The 9,032-nt window shown below is 38.8% G+C and overlaps 1 protein-coding gene across 1 annotated transcript; it reads left to right on the top strand.

Moving 5' to 3' along the window:
* Window positions 1-401: 401 nt before the first annotated feature.
* On the top strand, window positions 402-8,610 carry LOC139693201 (uncharacterized). Its single transcript, XM_071591302.1, has 2 exons — window positions 402-1,957; window positions 8,505-8,610. The coding sequence occupies exons 1-2, from the start codon at window positions 402-404 to the stop codon at window positions 8,608-8,610; spliced, it is 1,662 nt and encodes a 553-aa protein (XP_071447403.1).
* Window positions 8,611-9,032: the final 422 nt, after the last annotated feature.

Raw genomic sequence — 9,032 nt, 5'->3', positions numbered from 1 at the left:
GCGCGGATCCCCGCGCTTAACGAAACGGGATCTACACGAACTTGACGCCATGATCAGTTTGGCCGCAGATTGGCCTACCCTGCCGGAGACTAGCCGGCACATAGTATACAACCGCATACGCGTCCTGGCCATCGTGCAAACGCACGGTTGGGAAGCGGCAATGCGACTCACCGACACGACGGGAAACGCCCTGCTCCGGCTCCCGGCGAACGCGATACCGCCTCCGCCACCAACTATCATAGTCCAAGCACCACCTCAGCGCTACGCGGGGGGTCCGGCGCAGCAGCAGCAAACAAGAAACCGGAATGCAGGAGGCCAACCGCCGCAGCCCTTTCGCGGCCGTGGTCGCCGAGGCGGCGGCCGTGGATCCTCCACCAGATATACCAACTAGAACAGTGCCCATGTCCCAGCCGCCACCACCTGCGGCTGAGAGCAGCCCTAGCAGCCATCCACCATCGCTGCAACAACTAGGGGAATTCCTACTCTTCCGAGATAGCGCGGAACCGGTCAACCCAGAGGAGTGGGTCACGGATTCGGACACGGTAAGTGACACCACGTGTTCAGTGAGTGTACAAGACTCGGAACCAGAAAACTTACAAGACAGTGATTACGATAGCGACAGTGACCATGAGTTAGAACCTAGTGCATGGCGAATTCCGGGTCCCTTAGGAGATATACATAGACCAGAACCACGAGACCCGATAGCCTACAAACCGGAAGAGGAGGGACTGCCCGATGACGACACGGAAGCCCCAGCGGCCGCAGAACCAGGACCGGAAGAAGAAAGTGAGGACGAATACTTCCCCACGGCGGGGAAATTCGACTACCAATGCTTATCAACGCGAGACACCCTTCGGTTCGGAGCAAACCTACCGATGCCGCAGGGGGCACCGCACGTGTTCATCCCCACGAGACCTACGGCACTGATCGACCAATACATCAAGAAATTAGTTAACCGATGTATCTTGACCATAGGGCGGGCAACCAACGCGTTCCCCCTTATCGCCATCCCCAAGGCGGGAGGCGGCGTCAGGGTGATCCAGGACCTATCGGCATGGACGGGGTTCATACGCACACCACGATTCACGTTAAAATCCGCGGCCCAAGCCCTAGAGTCAATTCCCCCAGGATCCCTATTAATAAAAATTGACCTCAAAGATGCCTTTTGGCAAGTGCCGATCGAGCCGTCGCATCGACACAATTACGGCGTGTATCACCAAGGCGCAACATACACGTGGACACGGTTGCCAATGGGCCACGCGCTAGCGCCTGCAATCATGCAGAGGTGGGCGCGTGCGGTCATACACGAAGTCTATCGGAAATTTGAAATAGTAATGATAGCATATTTGGACGACTGGTTACTGTTATTTGATAACTCTACGGAACATTTGATCCTAGAGGTAGTAGACTTCCTCCGCCAGGAACTACAAATTCATATTAATGATAAGAAAAGTCGCTTGACCCCAGTAACCAGGATTAAATACCTAGGAGTTAAAATTGATACTGTTGCAATGACCCTCAGTCTTACCAAGCACTCCTTGCGAAGAATCGAGTATATCACCCAAGTGATCAAGCGCATTAGAAATCGCGATGTCCCGAAAGCAACGGGATTCATCTCCTGGTGTGTCTATGTCCTCCGTCTCCCGCTATTCCTGATCACCCAGACGGCGCAACGTGATACCACCTGGCTCGCCCGCCTATGGGAGGATGGAACCTGGCATGCCCCGAGGGAATTCACGAACTACCATTACGTCCTGGACGTGTATGCAGACGCCACACCATGGCAGGTAGCATGGACCATCCCCATGCTCCGGACTACAGAGATATGGGCACTGGAGGAGGAACGGCAGATTTTGGAAGCCGAGGGCCTGGCGGCCCTAATGGCGGCACACCACGCCATCAGTGTCACGGAACCAGACACAATGATAAATGTTTATACGGATAATATGTCTGTTATGTACTCTTTGATAAAAGGAAGGGGAATATTGTTTACTCGCCCCGATATTGTACAATTATTTATGTCTCTAATAAAGGAATTGTCACGGAATGTGACCTGGAGGTACATCCCTTCGGACCAGAATCCGGCCGACCGTCCGTCCCGGACCGTCCTACCTCCCTATGCCCGCTCGGCCTCGGATTCGGGGTCCGGGCTGGTATATAGGTGGGATGAAGCCTGAGATGGACAGTCGATCGAGATTCTCAAGCCGAGGAGGACGTATCTCCAGATCTCTCTCCAAATCTCCTGGCAATTATTCCTAGCTTAAGTTCATTATCGAGCTAAAATACGTCATAAAAGAAAAATATTTCGCATGTTCCTAATCAATTTAAATCTCTGTTGTTTACTAATGCAGTTAAAACCCGGATAGAAGCTTACTTGACGAAAATAGGAACGTTTTTATGGGTGGAAGTGAGGACTCTCAGGGGCCTCCGCGAAAATTATTACAAATACAAAAATAATTTCCGATTAACGTACAATTATCTCACTAAATACTTTTGGAACGAAGCTTATTTTTTTAATTATCATATTACAAGGTCTTGACTATACATTGGTGTAGTTGAAACCACGATCAGGGTTCATTTGGCGAAAACAGGAACGTTTTTGCGAACGGGAGTTTTAGAGTACCGAGTCCTCCGAGGATATAATTTGGATTCCAAAAATAATTTCTAACTTAAGTTCAATTTTCTCGCTAATTACGTTTTAAACTACATATATTTTTCAACCAGCTCATAAAACAAAATCTCTGCTGTTTATTGCTGCAGTCAAAACCAGATTAGGAGTTCATTTGAAGAAAATACGATCGTTTTCGTGAATTGAGGTAAAGACTTTTCAGGTCCCCGCGAAAATTGTAACCATTGCAAAAATAAGGTCTATTTAAAGTTAAGATTTTCCCACTAAATATATTTTGACCGAGTATTATTTTGTACATTTTTTCTAGTACAAAAACCTTAGCTACACATTGCTGTTGTTAAAACAACGATCGAAGTAGATTTGGCGAAAATAGGAACGATTTTGTAAGTGGGAGTGATGATTTCGGAGTTCTCCGCGAAAAGTATTTGCGATTTAAGTCAGATTTACTCACTAAATATACTTCAAACTAGACATTTTCTCTGTGATTCTTTAAGAACATAATCTCAGCTATCTAATGGCGTAGTTTAAGATAGAATCTGAGTTGATTAAGCGAAAATAGGCCTATTTTTGTGAATGTCATGGAAGAGAAATTAGAGAAATTAATACGCGTCCAAATATAAATCCTAATTTAAGTTTAATTATCTCATTATTACAGTTTTATTCTATGGATATTATGCGCCATTTACATTGAACAAATTCTCAGCTACACAATGGTGTAGCTATAACAACGCTATAGATTCAATTGGCGAAAATAGGAACGATTTTTTCAGTGAAATTGAAGATTTCAGACGTCTCCGCGAAACTAATTTCTAAATTATGTCGGCTTATTTTGCCATTGATGTTTTAAACTGGATATCATATGTGTGTTTCATAAGGAACAAAATATAAACTATTTAATGGCGTAGTTTAAACCAGGATCGGAGTTGATTTGGCGAAAATAGCGAGTCCAAAACCAATTTCTAAATTTATTACAATTATCTTATGAAAAACGTTTTGACCGAAGGATATTGCGTACAATTCCTAAGGCAAAAAATCTCAGCTACACATTTATGCGGTTAAAATTACGCTAGAAGTTGATTTGGCGAAAATAGGAACGATTTTGTGAGTGGAAACAAGGATTTCAGATATCTCCGCGAAAAATATTTGTAATTTAAGTTAGATTATTTTGCTAAATATGTTTTGAACTAAATACTTTTAACACGTTTCTTAAAGATCATAATCTTATCTATCCAATGGCGTAGTTGAAATCAGGATTGGAGTTGATTTGGCGAAAATATGAACATTTTTCTGAGTGAGAGTGATGATGTCGTAGTCCTCTGCAAAAATTATTGAGTCCATAAAATGATTTCTAGTTTAAGTAAAATTATCTCACTAAAAGCGTTTTTTCGAATTAAATTTTGCATGAATCCTATTGCAAAATACCTCAGCTATACATTTCTGTAGTTAAAATAAGCTAGGGGTCCATTTGGCGAAAATAGGAACGATTTTGCTAGTGGAAAGAAAGATTTCAGATGTCTCCGCGAAAAATATTTCTAATTTAAGTTCAGTTATTTCAGTTAATGCATTTTTATCGAGAAATATTTTGTTTGATTGGTATTGCACATAACCTGAGTAACACAAAGATGTAGTCAAAATTATCCTCACAGTTAAATTGGCGAAAATAGGAACAATTTTGTGAGCGGGATTTAAAAGATTTCAGATATCTCCCCGAAAATAGTTTCTAATATAGGTTAGATTATTTTACTATAATCATTTAAACTAGATATTTTTACACGTTTCTGATAGAAAAAATCTCAGCTAACAAATGGCGTAGATAAAAAAAGGATTAAAGTTGATTTGGTGAAAAAAGGAACATTTTTCCAAGTGGGATTCATTACGCAGTTCTCTGTGGAAATTAATAAGAGTGCTATTAGTGTGAATTATCTTATGAAAGGCGTTTTGACCGAGGGATATTTTTAAAAAATTCCTATTTAAAATGCCTCACCTAAGCAATGGTGTAGTTTAAACCACGTTCTAAATTGATTTGGCGAAAATAGGAACATTTTTCTGAGTGGGTTTGATTATTCGGTAGTTCTCCGTGAAAATTATTACGAATCAAAAAATATTTTCTAACTTAAAATTCATTTTTCTCTTTTAATGCGTTTTAACCGAGAGAAACTTCGTAATATTCCTATTAAACACATTCTCCGCTTAATATTGGCGTAGTTAAAACCACGCTAGTGGTTCATTTGGCGAAAATAGGAACGATTTTGTGAGTAGGAGCCCAGAGTACAGAGTTCTCCGCAAATATAATTTCTAATATACGTTCAATTATTACGTTAACTATTGTGAGTGGACCGAGAGATATTTTGTACTGTTTCTATTGCACAGAAACTTATCCACAAATTAGTTAAGTTAAATTCCTTCAAGAAATTGATTTGGCAACTATATGAACGATTTTTTGAGCGAAAATAAAGATTTCAGATGTCTCCCCAAAAATAATTACTCCTATAAGTTCGATAATCTGGCATAATATGTTTTTAACTCTTCTTTTTTGTGTGTTTCTTAAAGATTAATATCTCAGCTATTCAATAGCGTAATTGAAAATAGGATCAGAATTGATTTAGCAGAAATCGGAACATTTCTCTGAGTGGGGTTGTTAATTTCGCAATTCTCCGCGAATATTATTACGAGTCCAAAAATAATTTCCAATGTAAGTTCAATTATCGAGATAATTGCGTTTTGATCAAGGAATTTTTCGTTTAATTCCTAAAGCACAAAACTTCAACTACAAATTTTTGTAGTTAAAACCGCAATAGAAGTCAATTTGGCGAAAATAGGAACGATTTTGTGAGTGGAAATAAATTCTTCAGATTTTCCGCGAAAGTAATTTCTAATTTAAGCACAATTATCTAATTATTGCGTCTTGACCAAGATTTTTTGTACAAATCCTATCGAACCGAGTCTCAGCTAATCATTGGTGTACTTAAACCCACTATCAAGGTTAATTTGGCGAAAATAGGAACAATTTTCTGAGGGGATACAAAGATTTTAGGTGTGTCCCAGAAAATAATTTCTAATTTCAGCTCCATTATATCATAAAATGCGTTTTAATTAAGAAATATTCTATACAATTCCTAATGCATATAAACTCAGCTATATAATGATGTAGTTAAAAGCATGATCTTACCTTATTTGGCGAAAATAAGAACGCTTTTGTAAGTGGAAATATAAATTTCAGAGGTCTCCGCGAAGTTAATTACTTCTTTAAGTTCTATTAATCATAAAATGCGTTAACCGAGTAATATTTTATACATCTCTTATAAAAATAAACCTTAGCTTCATATAAATGTTGATAAAACTACAATCGTTGTAGTTTTATCGAAAATAAGAACGATTTTGCAAGTGGAAATATAAATTTCAGAGGTCTCCGCGAAGTTAATTTCTAATTTAGGTTCTATTTTATCATAAAATGCGTTGCACGAGTAATATTTTATACATATCTTGTAAAACTAAACCTTTGCTACATAAGCATGTAGATAAACTACAATTGCAGTGGTTTTGGCGAAAATAGGAACGGTTTTGTATGTGGAAATAAAAAATTCAGATACCTCCTCGAATGTTATATCCAATTCAAGTCCATATATCTTGCTAAATAGGTTTTATAATAGATATTTCTCAAACGTTTCTGAAAGAACATAATTTCAATTATCCAACGGCTTAGTTCAGCACTGGATAATAGCTTATTTAGGGAAATTAAGAATATTTTTCTGAGTGGAATCAATGATGTTGTAGTTTTCCGCGAAAATTAATACGGGCCCAAAAATAATTTCTAATTTTAGTTATGTTATCTTATTAAATAAGTTTTGACTGAGAGATATTTTGTAGAATTCCTGATGTAAAAAATCTCAGCTACGTATTACTTATAAGTTAAAACCAACTTATAAGTTGATTTGGCGAAAATAGGAACATTTTTCTGAGTGGCAACAAGGATTTCAAATATCTCCAACATATTCGAAAAAATGTAATTACACTAAGTCTAAACTACACCAAGGTGTGGTTTAAATCTCTCTGGAAGTAGTTTTGGCAAAAATAGGAACATTTTTCTGAGTGAGAATGATGATTACGTAGTTATCATGCGAAAATATTTTAGAGTCCAAAATATAACTAGCATTTTAAGTTAAATTTTCTTTAATAAATCGCTTTTACCGAGAGATCTTTTGCACCAATTCCATAGCAAAATAACTCAGCTACAAAATAATTAAGTTAAAACTACTATCAAAACTGATTTGGCGAAAAAATGAACGATTTTTTGGAGTTGATATAAATATCTCTGATGTCTCCGCGAAAAATATTTCTAATTTAAGTTCAATTATCTCGCTAAACTTATTTTAAAATACACATTTTTTGTATGAATCTTAAAGAACTTAATCTCAGCTATCCAAAGGTGTAGCTGAAACTAGGATCGGAGTACAATTGGCGAAAATAGGAACATTTAAATGAGAGACAGCGGGAGAGCAAGAAGGTTTCTCTGTAGAGCGAGAAGGCGACCCCGGACAAACGGCGCAGAATTTGAGAGCGGACGAGGCAACCTCATTGATTTTTACGCCGAAGCGAAAACACCCCTCTCATCCCTCCAACCCTCCTCTCCACACCCCTGCAGAAACTTTCGCAAACTTCCCCTACAAATCCCCACACCCCTCTTCGCAACCGACAGCCAGGGATGAGAACTCTCTTCTCCCTCCCCCCGACTACCCGGAGAATTTGCTCCGGAGACTACGAGGTTCCCAGGGTAACCTCCCGTTCCTTTCCTCCCCATCTCTCTCCTACGGCACCTCACCCCCGTACCCCCCGTGGTCCGAAATCCTTCCTCACCCCTCTCCCCATCCCCCGGCCAAACCCGACGAGATGGCTACGCCCTGCAATCTCATCAGCTTCACTCTCTTCTCTCTCTCTAACTCAACACACGTACGCATATATATATATATATATATATATATATATATATATAATTATATATATATATATATATATATCTCGAAGTAACAGGGAGGTGCTGAATAAAAAACTTGGACACCAATAAACTATATAAGAACACAGAAGAGAGAACTACTGTTTCTTCTGAGGAAGACGGAGCTAATTTCCTTCGAAATAATTAAGAAGTAAGGTGTGATTGTTCTTTTTATGTGTTCTTATTTATATGTATATATACAGGCCTGTGTGTATATATATATATATATATATATATATATATATATATATATATATATATATATATATGTATATATATATGTGGGTCGCGGTAGTCCAGGGGGTAGAGCGTTGGACTGCTTCAACTATACCGGGTTCAATTCCCGACCAAGGCACTCTGGGCACCTGAAGCTCCATCCAAACTAAAGCGATTTTTTCGGGTACCATATCTTCCTGGGAAACCGTAACCGGTACAGTGTATTAAGGAACTGGCCCCCATTATTAATACCCTGATGTTTGAATTTCACGCGCCGTAAATGGGGCTTAGTACTGTTGGGTGAACTCTATAATCACCCATACCAAACCGACCTTCTACGGTTGAATACTGTGTTTATGGTATACATATATGTAATATATATATATATATATATATATATATATATATATATATATATGTGTATATGTATATATATACATATATATTTATATGTATATATATACGTATATATATATATATTTATTTATTTATATATATATATATAGAATATAAGAAGCAGATGAAGTATGGAGACGTGTTCTAGTGTGTGCTATATATGTCAACATTTGCGAGTTATAAACAGCGTGACTATTAAAAAGTGACTCAATACTGAGATTCAATCGTCGTTTCAAAAGGCTGTTTATTATGTATTGACGATGCTGTTGATAGGTCTACTGTCAATCTGATGGGTGGTAGAATTAAGCGGTTGCGAGCCAGGGAAAAGCCAATAATTGTTGATGACGAAACACGAGCATCGGACGTCCGAGATCACTGACCCACAGACGATTATATAAACATCAAAGCAAACTCGTCTTTTTTAAAAGATTTGATTCAAAAATGATGAACGGCGAATCACTTATATCAAAAGCATATTTATGGCATATCACACCATATTGGAGTCGAGTTTGTCGTGTTTTAAATTGGCAGCATTGGCCTGGCCAGCCAATAATAATCTTTTGCAAATATGACAGTACAATGCCCCTCCGCACACAATATTCGAGCAATTTGGAGTGGCTATTGCGAAACCATTAAGAAATTTGAACCGATTCCAAAACACCCTCCTCCTTATTCCCCCTTCTGCGATGCCTTCTGGGATTTTTATTGTTTTCCCTCTCACCTCAAGGAGGCACCTCAAAGGGTAATAATCATTACGCCTCGGACGTTGATGAGGCAAAGGCGCAGCTGTCGAATAAGTCA

Source organism: Hetaerina americana, unplaced genomic scaffold (assembly GCF_022747635.1).
Source record: "Hetaerina americana unplaced genomic scaffold, ioHetAmer1.1.p SCAF_45, whole genome shotgun sequence".
In the NCBI taxonomy this organism is placed as follows: domain Eukaryota; kingdom Metazoa; phylum Arthropoda; class Insecta; order Odonata; family Calopterygidae; genus Hetaerina; species Hetaerina americana.
This window is presented reverse-complemented; position numbering and strand designations above follow the sequence as displayed.

Coding starts and splice junctions, on each gene's coding strand:
- LOC139693201 (XM_071591302.1), top strand. CDS start 402: ATGTCCCAGCCGCCACCACCTGCGGCTGAGAGCAGCCCTAGCAGCCAT. Junction 1,958..8,504: donor ACGGATAATATGTCTGTTAT/GTACTCTTTGAT, acceptor TGCTGTTGATAG/GTCTACTGTCAATCTGATGG.